Source organism: Leucoraja erinacea, chromosome 5 (genome assembly GCF_028641065.1).
Source record: "Leucoraja erinacea ecotype New England chromosome 5, Leri_hhj_1, whole genome shotgun sequence".
Classification (NCBI taxonomy): domain Eukaryota; kingdom Metazoa; phylum Chordata; class Chondrichthyes; order Rajiformes; family Rajidae; genus Leucoraja; species Leucoraja erinaceus.
Window position 1 is genome coordinate 1,004,677 of NC_073381.1, and position 14,065 is coordinate 1,018,741.

Genomic DNA, 14,065 nt, shown 5'->3' on the forward strand with positions numbered 1-14,065 from the left:
TTGAATTTGAATTTGAATTCCTTTATTGCATTTCAGGTGTTTCGGAAGGATGTGTGGCAAATGTATCAGCAAATTGTACAGAGATGAATGAGACAATGTGTGCAGGTGAGACAAAAAATTAATGCCTGTTTTCATAGCGCAATAATGGATGGAATTTTGTTTTCAAACTATTTTTAAAAATTGAAGTAAAATGGTCAATGGTGCGATATTCAAATTAAACTTAGTTGCAAATTATGCCTTTCTTTTGCCTAATAACAATTTAGATTTGTACTGTGCTGATTTATTAATAGTTCAAATCATTTGCCAGATTAGTAACCTGGTTTAAAGTCTGGTTAAGATTTAGAAAAAAGGTTCCGCAGTTAAAATTCTGAAGATGCTGTACTCTGATCATAGTTTGAGTACAATTTGACATTTGAATTGACTTTTTGTACAAAACCAACATTGCACAACATTCATGCAATTTAGAATATGAAGCCTTGTGGCAATTGTTTTAAGTTTGTAGGCTGCATTCCTCTGAGAAAAGTGTGCTTGCATATGTTGGTTAATTACCAAGTGTAGAGCTCTTTAAGGCAGAGATAGATAGATTTGTGATTAATAGGGGTATTGGAGGTTATAGACAGAAGGCAGGAGAATGGGGTTCATAAGTGCTCGGAGCAGAATTAGGCCATTCGGCCCATCAAGTCTACCCCGACATCTGTCCCTCCCTCGCCGCCTCCTACTTCTTCTCCCCGGAGCAACAACATACTCCAAGAGGCAGCCGGTGAGAGGGGAGGGAGTCCCGCGGTGACCGGGCCAGTCTTGTCGTTGGGAGTGGCCTGATTTGCAGTCCCCGTGGGCAAAAACGTTAACCACGACAGCAGCCGTGTGAACTAGTGAAGGAGCGCTCACTGGTGAAGACCAGCAGCATCAGCCCTTGTTTTAAGCCAAAAGAGACAGAGCTAGAGTAACTCAGCAGACTGAATTCCTACTGAACCATCCGACCCCAACCAGAGAACAGTGCTGAACTACTGTCTACCTCGGACTATCCTTGATCAGACTTTGCTGGCTTTACCTTGCACTAAACGTTATCCCCTCACCATGTGTCTATCCATTTAATGGCTCAATTGTAATCATGTACCGTCTTTCTGATGACTGGATGGCACGCAACAAAAGCTTTTCACTGTACCTCAGTACACGTGACAATAAACTAAACTAAAAGGTAAGCAGGAAAGAACTACAGATGCTGGTTTAAATCAAAGGTAGACACAAAATGCTGGAGTAACTCACGGGGACAGGCAGCACCTCTGGAGAGTAGGATTGGGTGACGTTTCAGGTCGAGACCCTTCTACAAAGGTTTGTATGTTGATTGGCTCTTGTAAAATTGTAACTTGTCCCTAGTGTGTCTAGTGTTAGTGTACGGGAATCGCTGGTCGGCGTGGACTCGGTGGGCCGAAGGGCCTGTTTCCACGCAGTACCTCTAAACTAAACTAAAAAGGTGCCTCTTGTCTACCTATTCAGCTGTGCTATTCTCATGTAGTGAACAGAATTAGTCTGAAGAAGGGTCCCGACGTCACTTATTCATGTCCTCCGGAGATGCTGTCTGACCCGCTGAGCTACTCCAGCACTCTGTGTCTCTTTTGTGTATTAAACTATTATCTGCAGTTTTGTTTCAACAACATACAACGCTAATACAGCGGACAATCGTCAAAAACGGACACCATTCACCGTTATAATGAGGGTTTACTGCAATTAAAAAATGCCGACATCTGGAGAAACAAACGTCTCAGCTGTGGAATTCAGTGGATCAGCTGGAAACATAGAAAATAGGTGCAGGAATAGGCCATTCGGCCCTTCGAGCCAGCACCGCCATTCAATATGATCATGGCTGATCATTCAACTCAGTATCCTGTACCTGCCTTTTCTCCATACCTCCTGATCCCTTTCGCCACAAAGACCACATCAAATATAGCCAATGAACTGGCCTCAACTACCTTCTGTGGCAGAGAATTCCAGAGATTCACCACTCTCTGTGTGAAAAATGTTTTCCTCATCTCGGTCCTAAAGGAATTCCCCCTTATCCTTAAAACCATATGGTGGGGAGTGGGGTGGAAGAGAAGTGTCAATATTTTGGGTTGAAATACTGAATCAGAAATATTTTCACTACAACGCGTGCAATACAATATATTGCTTTACATTTTTGTCTGTGAAGTGAAGTTTTGACCAATATACCTTGATAGTATAAGTTTACATTTTGCAGGTTTATGTACTGTGGAGTTGTATCCAAATTTACTTGGTACCAATTGGAATTTTAATGTACTTTTTGCTATTTTCTTTAGTCCCTACAATGTCTACACCTGTACCTACGCCTACCAAATCAACGCCAGGTAACGAGCAAATATGGAGCTTCTGTGGCACCCCACTTGTTTTTTATGCTCTTAAGATCCATAACACTGTTGCTTAAAAATTCTGCTTAAATGGGATTTGTACTGTGCTACCTGGGTGAACAAAGTGCTGGTTGCTTTAAATACTTTTCTTACCCTTGTCCTTTAGCCCCTGCACATACAACTGCAGTTTCAACCCCTGCTTCACCTACCAATTCTTCAAACACTACTTCAGGTAATGGGCGATCTCTTGGCTTTCTGTGGAGAAAGAATCTTTTCAGTTTCTGTGCATAACTAATATTCTTTAACTGCGCAAAAGCGATGCAAATATGATTAGTTTGGCGTTTAGATTTTGAGATATAGCGTGGAAACAGGCTCTTCGGCCCACCGGGTCCGCGCCGACAAGCGATCCCCGCACGTTAACACTATCCTACACACACTAGGGACAATTTTTACATTTACCAAGCCAATTAACCTACACACCTGTACGTCTTTGGAGTGTGGGGGGAAACCAAAGATCTTGGAGAAAACCCACGCAGGTCACGGGGTGAACATACAAACTCCGTACAGACAGCACCCGTAGTCGGGATTGAACCCGGGTCTCCGGCGCTGCATTTGCTGTAAGGCAGCAACTCTACCGCTGTGCCACCATGACCGCCAAAATTAATTAACCACCAAGATTAATTGAAACATTAGAGGCCTGGATAGAGTGGATGTGGAGAGGATGCTTCTACTAGTTGGAGAGTCTGGGGCGAGAGGCCACAGCCTCTGAGTAAAATGACGTACCTTTAGAAAGGAGATGAGGGGGTGGCGAATCTGTGGAATTCACTGCCACAGACGGCCGCGGGGGCCAATTCATTGGGTATTTTTAAAGTGGAGATTGACAGGTTCTTGATTCGTTCGGGTGTCAGAGGTTACCGGGTGAAGGCAGGAGAATGGGGTTGGGAAGGAAAGATAGATCAGCCATGATTTAATGGTGGTGTAGACTGGATGGGCCGAATGGCCTGATTTTTCTCCTATCACCTATGGTCTTATGAATTGAGGAGCAATGAGGGATAAATTAATGTGGATGATTAGCCATGATATCACAGCGATGCTGGCGAGCGGTGCTGGCTCGAAGGGCCAAATGGCCTCCTCCCGCTTCTATTGTCTAAATTGACCTGTGGTCAGTATAATCCCAGGATCTTAACGTAGCTGAGTTAATGGCCTTACTGACATGGGGGTTGGCGGGAGGGGAAGACTTGGTATTCTCCCTGTCTGTGTTCACACATTGAAAGTCAGTTTTGTCGTAATTTGCTGGATAAAACACATTTTGTATTGAACAAAATAGCTCCATGGAATGTATGCGGCACGGTGGCGCAGCGGTAGAGTTGCTGCCTTACAGCGCCTGAGAACCAGGTTACATCCTGACTACGGGTGCTGTCTGTACAGAGTTTGTATGATCTCCCCGTGACCGCATGGGTTTGCTCCCACACTCCAAAGACGTACAGGTTTGTAGGCTAATTGGCTTTGGTAAATTGTCCCTAGTGTGTAGGTGGTGCTAGTGTACAGGGTGATCACTGGTTGGAGTAGAATCGTTGGGCTGAAGGGCCTGTTTCCACATTGTATCTCTAAAGTATAATGTAAGTTCTCAGCCAAGATATAACAAATGGAATACTAACTTAGCTGCAGATTCCTGCTTGCCAAAAAACCACTGGAAATTTAAAGTGAGAATACCCTCGAGATACACAGTCACAAAGAGTACTGTCGTAAAGTTACCAAAGTTAATGTGTGCATATACCCAACATCTAGATCTTTCAATACAAACATTTTTGTTATTGAAGTGCAGTATACATCCAATAGCTCCATCCAAGACCGCAAGAAATTGCAGAAAATTCTGGACGCAGCCCAGACCATCACACAAACTCCATTTATACCTCACGCTGCCTCGGCAAGGCCAGCAGCATAATCAAGGACCAGTCGCACCCTGGCCACTCCCTCTCCCTCACCCCTCTCCCATCAGGTAAAAGGTACAGAAGTGTGAAAACGCACACCTCCAGATTCAGGGACAGTATCTCCCCAGCTGTTATTAGGCAACTGAACCATCCCACCACAACCAGAGAGCAGTCCTGAACTACTACCTACCTCTTTGGTGACACCTTGGACTATCCTTGATTGGCCTTTGCTGGCTCTTTCCTTGCACTAAATGTTATTCCCTTATCAGGTATCTATACACTTTAAATGGCACGATTATAATCATGTGTTGTCTTTCTGCTGACTGGTTGGCACGCGGTACACATGACAATAAACTAAACTGAACTATTTGTATTTACATCTGTGATGAGTAATGTTTTTTAAGAAACTGTTTGCAAGGCATCTGCTCTGCCTTATCTATGGGGAATATATCCAAAATGGGACAGATTTCAGAATCCCAACTTGCTGGTTAAGATTCACAGCACCAAGTTGAACCATTTGTTTTCTGGCTAAAGTTCATATATAGCTGGTGACGTCAATGTTAAAACAACGGAAATAAAAGCAGTAGGCGGCGGCTATGTGGCCCTCGACATTTTGCTCTGCCAATATCATTCACTTTTATGGCCCTAAGGACAGAACTCTAGAGATTCACTCTCCTCTGGTTGGAAGTTGCTTCTCCTTTCAATCCTCGGTTAAGGAACCCTTATTTTGAGAATAGACACAAAAGTAACTGGAGTAACTCAGCGGGAAAGCCAGGAAGCATCCCTGGAGAGAAGCAATGGGCGACATTACAGGATGGGACCTTTCTTCAGACTGAGTCAGGGGAGAGGCAAACTGGAGATTTGGAAGGGTACAGAGAGAATCTAAGACTTGGTGCAAACAAGCTTGGATATAGCACAGAAACCTCGAGGGATTCTTTGTATGTCTCATTGAAATTGCTACCTATTCTTAAATCCTAGATAGAAGAAACCTCATGTGTTGTTCAAAACAATCTGCAGTGTATCTGTACACTGTAAATGGATCGATTGTAATCATGTATTGTCTTTCTGCTGACTGGTTAGCACGCAACAGTACCTCGGTACACGTGACAATAAACTGAACTGAACTGCTCACGTTCCCGTCCCCCCACCCTCAAAAATTCCAAAGAATCAATAATAGACACAAAGTGCTGATGTATGTAGAAAGGAACTACAGATAATGGCTGCATTCCCTTTCACTTGTCTATGGAGGAGACCAGACCTGAACGCACTGTTCCAGGTTCTGTCTGACGGGTTCTTGTCATTAAAGTAATACATTAACTTGGACTCAAACCTTCTTTCAGTCCAGATAGTCAGCACACTCTAGAAAAACGTGCCCCTCAGACATTCTTTACATTTCTCCCCTCTCACTCTAGACGCGTGCCCTCTAATTACACGGTAAAGGGCATAACGTGAACTAACGTTTAATGCACGATTGAGTCAAAGATAGAGGTTTGTCAAAGAGATAGATAGTAGTTCAGGACTGCTCTCTAGTTGTGGTAGGATGGTGAAATAAACTCCACCTAATGTTTAACTACAATCTCCCATTCCAGGAAACATTCTGGTGAATCTATTTTGCTTGCCATTTCTTCCACGTCCGTCCTGCAGTGTAGCAACCACATGAGCGTAACCATTGTCTTGTCTCTGTAATGTATCGCTAATGGTAAGACTACAGGTCGTGCCCAGCAGACCATTCTGTGCAAATATTAAGCAAAACTGAGCTGCATTCATGGGTGCGACCTCCTGTACTGCTAAATCTATTCTGTTTAATCTTTTGGAAGTATAAATTGCTAATATTAGTATGTATCAAAGCAGTAATGTGAAATTTGCATGGTTTTGATTCGGGGTATATTCCATTAGTCAGATCTTTGAAGTGTTGCCATTAGCATGGTGTCTCCAGTATAAAGCTATCAGCTGAGGCTGCTGTGATGCCTGAGCTGTTCTGCACAGTCTTGTCACAATACATGTAGCATTGTTCCAACTTGTGATGTTGACAATGTGTCTAATTTGTTTTCTTCTCTACCCTTCTGCCTGGCTTGTCTGCCCGTCCGTTCCTTCCGCAGGGGTCACTGTAGTTACTCTGACACCCAATACCACAAGTCTTACTACTACACCAGGTAAAAGCAAAACTGAACTTCTGGAACATGTAATGACCTTTTTTACAGTGGCCTCCATGTAATTCATGCTCGGGCGACATGTTCGCGTTTGTGCATGTTAACACTCTGTCAAAACTCTGGTGTAAGAGTTCATTTAATTTGAGGGGACGGTGAGAATCATCAACAATTGAAGTCCGAAGCCAACACAGCCTTCAAAAGAAGTGTAAATGTTGCAAACTAAACGCATGCATTCCATTGAAGTATTTGCTTAGAGTCATAGAGTGATACAGTGTGGAAACAGGCCTCTCGGCCCCACTTCCCACACCAGCCAAAATGTCCCAGCTGCACTAGTCCCTCTTGCCAACGTTTGGCCCATATCACTCCAAACCTGTCCTATCCATGTACCGATCAAACGTTCTTAAACGTTGGGATAGTCCCTGCCTCAACTACCACCTTCTCCAACAGCTCGTTCCATACACACATCATCCTTTGTGTGAAAACATTACCCCTCAGATTGCTATTAAATCTTTTCCCCTTATCCTTAAACCTGTGTCCTCTGATCCTCGATTTGCCTACTCTGGGCACGAGACTCTGTGCATCTACCCGATCTATTTCCTTCATTATCTTATAATTTATAAAAAATAAATGACAACTTCCCTGGTATAATTGGGTTCCCAATAAATTTGCCGCTTGCTGTTCTCATGGACGATTAACTAGTATAAGTGATATTATTACCATCTATTTTATTTGCTGAGCAGCGCCCTATTTTTTTTCCTATCATTAATGTCTGCCTTCAGCTAGCAAGATCCTCTGCATTCAAACGAAAATATTATTTTGGGGCAATAATTTAATACTTTGGTGGAATCTTATGCGATTGCATACTTTGAGGAAACACATTGGCCAAGGAGTCATACAGCAAGCAAACAGGCCCTTCAGCCCAGCTCTATCTTGCTGACCAAGATGCTCCATCTAAGCTAATCCCATTTGGCCCATATCCCTCCAAACCTTTCATATCCATGTACCTGTCCAGGTTGATTTTAAATGCTGTGATTGTACCTGCCTCCACTACTTCCTCTAGCAAGTCATACAGCATGGAAACAGCCCAACTTGCTCCATCTGCACTAGTCCCACCTGCCTGCATTTGGCCCAAACCCTTCTGTAGCTGTCCTGGTGTCTTCAATGTTATTGTATCTGCCTCAACTATTTCCTTTGACAGCTCTTTCCACCACCCACTGAGTGGACAGAGCTTAGCTGAAGATACACAAAGTTGGAGAAATTCAGCAGGTCAGGCAGCATCTGTGGAGAAAAGTATCGGGTCGAGACCCTTCTTCAGACTGGTCTCTTCAATGATTAACTGCTTCTGCAACATTACTATTAAAAGGGAACTTCATTACTGCATGAATTCAGAAACTGAATTCGGAAGCCACTAAGTATTTCTGCAAAATTATAGCTTTTATGGATCCCAGGAATGAATGGGTTAACATACGATGAGTGTTTCTCGGCACTGGGCCTGTGCTGATTAAAGTTTAGAAGAATGAGAGGGCACCCTCATTGAAACTTACCGAATAGTGAAAGGCTTGGATGTGGAGAGGATGTTTCCACTAATGGGAGAGTCGAGGACTAAAGGTCATAGCCTCAGAATTAAGGGATGTTCCTTTAGGAAGGAGATGAGGAATTTGTTTAATCAGTGGGTGGAAAATCTGTGGAATTCATTGCCACAGAAGGCTGTGGAGGCCAAGTCAGTGGAGATTTTTCAGAGATCAATAGATTCTTGATTATAACCATATAACAATTACAGCACGGAAACAGGCCATCTCGGCCCTACAAGTCCGTGCCGAACAACTTTTTTTCCCTTAGTCCCACCTGCCTGCACTCATACCATAACCCTCCATTCCCTTCTCATCCATATGCCTATCCAATTTATTTTTAAATGATACCAATGAACCTGCCGACACCACTTCCACTGGAAGTTCATTCCACACCGCTACCACTCTCTGAGTAAAGAAGTTCCCCCTCGTGTTACCCCTAAACTTCTGCCCCTTAATTGATAGTACGGGTGTCAGGGGTTATGGGGAGAAGGCAAGAGAATGGGGCTAGGAGGGAGAGATAGAACAGCCGTGATTGAACGGTGGAGCAGACTTGATGGGCGGAATGGCCTAATTCTGCTCCTATCATGGCTAGGACAGCCTTGGACCAAACGCAGGCAGGTGGGACAGCTGTAGTTGGCTGGTGGGGAAGTTGGGCCGATGGGCCTGTTTCCACTCTGTATCAGTCTATGACTCTTATCACTAACGACCTTCTCTCTAATGAATGTTTTGCGTTTGCCGCAGGTACAACAAACGGAACTACCACCGCACCCCCCTTGCCACATAGGAATTCGACGTTTGACGCTGCAAGCTTCATTGGGGGGATCGTCCTGGTGCTCGGACTGCAAGCTGTCATCTTTTTCGCTGTCAAGTTCTGCAAAAGCAAGGATAGGAATTACCACACGCTCTGAGCACGTTGCTGTTGGACTGCGGAGTCCCTGCTATTTGCTTCTATCGGTCTGCTGTGTGAGGATAATGTTTTTGGGGGGAAATGGCACACCACTCTTCACAATTAGCCATATCTTAATGGGCGTACATTGTTTAACTTTGATTTGATTCTTTGACTTGCTATTTGTTAAACAGGGATGTATCTTTAACATACCCACACTTCTTTTATTATTGGGCACATGGATATATTTGGGGTGGGGGGGAGAGAGAAAAGTGCCATGCCTTAAATAAATGTGGCCTTATTCCTACTCAATATTTGTTCTCTGAAAATGGGCCGCCTTGATATCAAACATTCTAAATTCATGAAGTATATTCTGTTTAGATTTTTCAGTTAAAATGGTTGATTTACGTTCTGGAGCTACCAACATGGATAACTGGCTGGATAATTCAGTGAGTGTAAATGCTTTTATTTGATGGAGTAACGGTGTTTTGTTTTTTGCCTTGTGTACATCGGACTCGGTTTATTAGCCTCGTCAACGTGGAAGATCCAGATAAATTTTAATTTTGGGCTGTTTGCACTAGATCTAGGTTCCACTGACCACTTCAGTTTACATCGAGTAAACTCTCTCCACTTTCCACACACACAGTGTAGGTGATCATTGTATGCCTTGCATGAATGGACTGACAATGTTATTCCGTGAAGTTCACTGGAGATTTGGCAACTCCTTGTAGCTTCCGTGACTTCTTTGCCATTGCTCATATGATATACTGCGTATTATGGTACTTTCAATAACCTCTGCTTTATGAATAGCATCTGCCTTCTATTTGCTCGCGTTTGTATAAAGTGGTAGGAATGGGACACGAGGGTTTGATTTACAGTCTGGGCTGTTGTCGTCGATGTTGGTAGCTCTTGGAATATTTAATGTGAAGAATTCAGTAGCTTAGCTTGAAATTTGTTCTGTTCACGTGAAGATCGGAAGACAATCATTTCAGGTTAAATTTTAAGATCTTGAAATGTGGTATAATATTGCTGTTAATCCTGAGGTTGGTCATGTTTAATCTTCTAAATGATTTCAGTTGTGTAAAATAACTTCTGTTCGCGCTTTCAGGTTGGGACGGTATGTTACTGAGTCGTAAGGGATTGACTTAACTTCAGTGTTAACCTGGAGAGATATTGCACTTGAGTGGTCAAAGTCACATTTGAGTATCGCCAAACAGGTTACAGATATTTGGTAGCCAGTGGAGAGTATTTTCTTTTGAATGGTGGCAGATAGTCGAGTCTAAGTGCAGCCTCCCAGCCATCACGCACCAAAACCCTCTGCTTTTCATAGCTTTGCAAAGTAGCGCCAAAGGTTATAAGGGTTGTCCAGCCCATGTGGTATCAATTAGGAAGTTGGGTGGATTGTGACTAATTAGTTCCTGGAGTAAAAAAATTAGCAAAACTTGAAGCTCTGAAATTGCACACTCGTGTCAAACCTCCCGTCCACCTTCCCTCCTGCTAGCTAATGAAGTGAAGGTCAACCAGACGGGTGTCTTTGCATCTTTTAATATAGCAGAGGCGCCAATCCATTATCTGGATAATCAGAGTATTTTCTGAATGCTTCAGGCATGCGAATAACAAATATCTAAACTGACGTGGCAACATCCAGGCTAATGCCCCCTTCTTCTAGTAACTTGTTCCCATTGCTGCACTTGGAGTGTTTTTTTGTGTGTGTGTGTGTGTGTTACTTGAGACCAAAGGGACTGTCAATTTTTATTTTATGCAGCTTTGTACATCTTTTAACAACCCTGTCGGATTAAGTTATGAGTGAAGCCTATTTGAGTGTACTAAGAGTCTGGAGATTGCAATCAGCTATTGGGGGTCTGATCATCCATGTTGCTTTTTCACCCGCTTTAATGTATTGCACTGAAATGTTCACTGTACAGTACCTTGTAGATGTACCTGCAGATTATCTCGCTGTCATCCGGGTATGGGTGATCAGGATTTGCACTATATTGAGGCTTGAATTGGATTTGGATTAAAGTGCCTTAAAGGAGAACTTGCAAGCCATTAACTTTAAGTATGGCCAAAAATGTAATTGGAGGATTGGGGGAGGACAAATGAAGAAAAAAGTGTAATTTTATAAAGTGTTTTGGAAGTGCTTAGTTCAGACCCCCATGCTCTTCACTTGCCAAAGTGTGACGTAATGTGTAGAACCTGAAGCATTTTTTTGGATGCCTGCTTTACCCTGATATGGTGGGGTGTCTAAACACTTCACTATCTTAAGAACAGAATGCCTAACCATACCAACCAATAAAGTTCATGTTTTAATTATTTGTTTCTGGTGTTATTGAACGCTTGCTTGGTTCCTTGTAAATGTCACGAAAATCAGTCAATAGACAATAGGTGCAGGAGTAGGCCATTTGGTCCTTCGAGCCAGCACCGCCATTCAATGTGAACATGGCTGATCATCCACATTCAGTACCCCGTTCCTGCCTTCTCTCCATACCCTCTGATCTCCTTAGCCATTAGTCATTTTGTAACATCAGTTTTCAAGTAATTCAGGGCGATATTGGAATGTACCTTATAAATTTAATTGCTGCTGACACGGTTCATCATAACAATAGACAATAGGTGCAGGAGTAGGCCATTCGGCCCTTCGAGCCAGCACCGTCATTCATTGTGATCATGGCTGATCATCCCCAATCAGTACTCCGTTCCTGCCTTCTTTCCATATCCCCTGACTCCGCTATCTTTAAGAGCCCTATCTAGCTATAGAAACATAGAAAATAGGTGCAGGAGGAGGCCATTCGGCCCTTCAAGCCAGCACCGCCATTCTTTGTGATCATGGCTGATCGTCCCGTATCAACCCGTGCCTGCCTTCTCCCCATATCACTTGACTCTTGAAAGCATCCAGAGAACCGGCCTCCACCGCCCTCAGAGGCAGAGAATTCTACAGACTCACCACTCTCTGTGAGAAAAAGTGTTTCCTCGTCTCCGTTCTAAATGGCTTACCCCTTATTCTTAAACTGTGGCCCCTGGTTCTGGACTCCCCCAACATCGGGAACATGTTTCCTGCCTCTAGTGAGTCCAAACCCTTAATCTTATATGTTTCAATAAGATCCCCTCGCATCCTTCTAAACTCCAGAGTGTACAAGCCCAGCTGCTCCATTCTCTCAGCATATGACAGTCCCGCCATCCCGGGAATTAACCTTGTCAACCTACGCTGCACCCCCTCAATAGCAAGGATATCCTTCCTCAAATTAGGGGACCAAAACTGCACACAATACTCCAGGTGTTGTCTCACTTTGGCCCTGTACAACTGCAGAAGGACCTCGTTGCTCCTGCTGTCTAAAGCGTCCCGACACGAAACATGACCCATCCTTTTTCTCCAGAGATGCTGCCTGGCCCGTCCGAGTTACTTCAGCACTTTGTGTCTTCAATTTATTGTTACTGGTTTATTATTCCACACATAGCACGATACACTGGAAAAGCTTTGGCATCAAAGATTTATTTTTTAAACTGGTTCTGACAAAGCTGATAAACCCCTCACTCCATGGGGAATAACAATGGATCAGTTCCAAGGGTGAATTTTATCACAGAGACATTGTCCGAACTCTTGACTTCAAATGTACATATTCCATAAAATGACTCCGTGACCACTCTACAGTGAATGGCGAAGCGAGGAACTGCAGGTGCTGGTTTACCCCCCAAAAAAACAATCTGCTAGAGTAACTCGGTTTGAAGAAGAGTTTCGACCCAAGACGTCACCTATCCATGTTCCTCCCCAATCAGAAGAAGGGTCGCAACCCAAAACGTCACCTACCCATGTTCCCCAGAGATGCTGCCTGACCTGGTGACTTACTCCAGCACTCTGTGAAACGTCACCTATCCATGTTCTCCAGAGCTGCTGCCTGACCCGCTGAGTTACTCCAGCACTCTGTGAAACGTCACCTATCCATGTTCTCCACAGGTGCTGCCTGACCCACTGAGTTACTCCAGCTCCATGTGAAACGTCACCTATCCATGTTCCCCAGAGATGCTGCCTGACCCGCTGAGTTACTCCAGCACTTGATTTCAAAAGTTAAAACATTCCATAAAATTACTCAGAAGTGACCACGCTGCATTGAATGGGGAAATTAAGAACTGCAGATGCTCATTTGCAAGAAAAGTGCTACAGTAACTGATGATGGGTCCTGGCCCAAATATTCACCTATCCATGTCCTTCGGAGGTATGAATATTGACTTCTCCCTTGCTTTCCCACTCTCTCTATCCCTCCCCCCGTCCTAGTTCTCAGACTGTCCTCCTGATTAAATGTTATCTTTGTATGCTGCCTTGCCAACTTCCCCGAGCTACCAATCATCGATGCTACATTTTCTTTAATCTTCGTCCCCTAAGATGTCTAGTTTCAAAACCCTTACCGCTCCATATCCCTGCATTGACTCTCAGTCTGAAGAAGGGTCTCGACCCGAAACATCACCCATTCCTTCTCTCCAGAGATGCTGCCTGTCCCGCTGAGTTATGCCCCTGTCCCACTTAGGAAACCTGAATGGAAACCTCTGGAGACTTTGAGCCCCACCCAATGTTTCCGTGCGGTTCCCGGAGGTTTCTGTCAGTCTCCCAACCTGCTTCCACTACCTGCAACCTCTGGGAACCGCACGGAAACCTTGGGTGGGGCGCAAAGTTGCCAGAGGTTTCCGTTCAGGTTTCCTAAGTGGGACGGGGGCTTAACTCCAGCATTTTATGTCCCCAGTGTAAACCAGCATCTGCTGTTCCTTCTTACACACATCCTACTGAGAAACTCCAGCACTTTATTGGGGTTTGTTTTTGCTCTGCAGTGAATAATGTTTTCTTTTCCTCTTCCAGCTGCCCTGCTTTTATTTTTGATTGTCTATGCAGTTCTTCTGTCTTGCATCCCTTGCAATTATTTCTGATTTAATCTGTAATCTTTCAGCTCCAGGATGAGACTGAGATGTCCCGAGTCCTCCGTTTCTGGCAATAATGCTTCCATCACCTTATTGTGAAGTCTAGTTGGGACCTGTGTTAACAAATAATTAAGCTGAGAACATGCAGAACATATCACATGAAAACAATTTGGATAATTCTCAATGACATGAGTGTTGGTAGCAGAATTAGGCCATTTGGCCCATCGAGTCTACTCCCGTTCAATCATGGCTGATCTAT

The 14,065-nt window shown here is 43.9% G+C and overlaps 2 protein-coding genes and 1 long non-coding RNA gene across 4 annotated transcripts in view; 1 reads left to right on the top strand and 2 right to left on the bottom strand.

Moving 5' to 3' along the window:
- Positions 1–11,211, top strand: part of cd164 (CD164 molecule, sialomucin) — a 42,754-nt gene extending 31,543 nt beyond the window's left edge. The window contains exons 3-7 of one of the 2 annotated variants that reach the window (XM_055634970.1): positions 37–105; positions 2,316–2,363; positions 2,530–2,595; positions 6,394–6,447; positions 8,757–11,211. In XM_055634970.1, the coding sequence (XP_055490945.1) occupies positions 37–105; positions 2,316–2,363; positions 2,530–2,595; positions 6,394–6,447; positions 8,757–8,923 (404 nt within the window). In that variant the 3' untranslated portion in view covers positions 8,924–11,211. The remainder of the gene's footprint in view (positions 1–36; positions 106–2,315; positions 2,364–2,529; positions 2,596–6,393; positions 6,448–8,756) is intronic. The other variant, XM_055634971.1, reaches the window with a different exon arrangement.
- Positions 10,792–13,451, bottom strand: LOC129696885 (uncharacterized). Its single transcript, XR_008723419.1, has 2 exons — positions 12,901–13,451; positions 10,792–12,651 (listed from the first exon to the last, which is right to left on the bottom strand). It is a non-coding gene; the product is annotated as an uncharacterized LOC129696885 (long non-coding RNA).
- Positions 13,452–13,504: 53 nt separating this feature from the next.
- The window catches only part of LOC129696854 (coiled-coil domain-containing protein 162-like), a 77,028-nt gene continuing 76,467 nt past the window's right edge, over positions 13,505–14,065 (bottom strand). Inside the window, exon 23 of the mRNA XM_055634927.1 lies at positions 13,505–13,919. Coding sequence (XP_055490902.1) covers positions 13,806–13,919 — 114 coding nt within the window. The 3' untranslated portion in view covers positions 13,505–13,805. The remainder of the gene's footprint in view (positions 13,920–14,065) is intronic.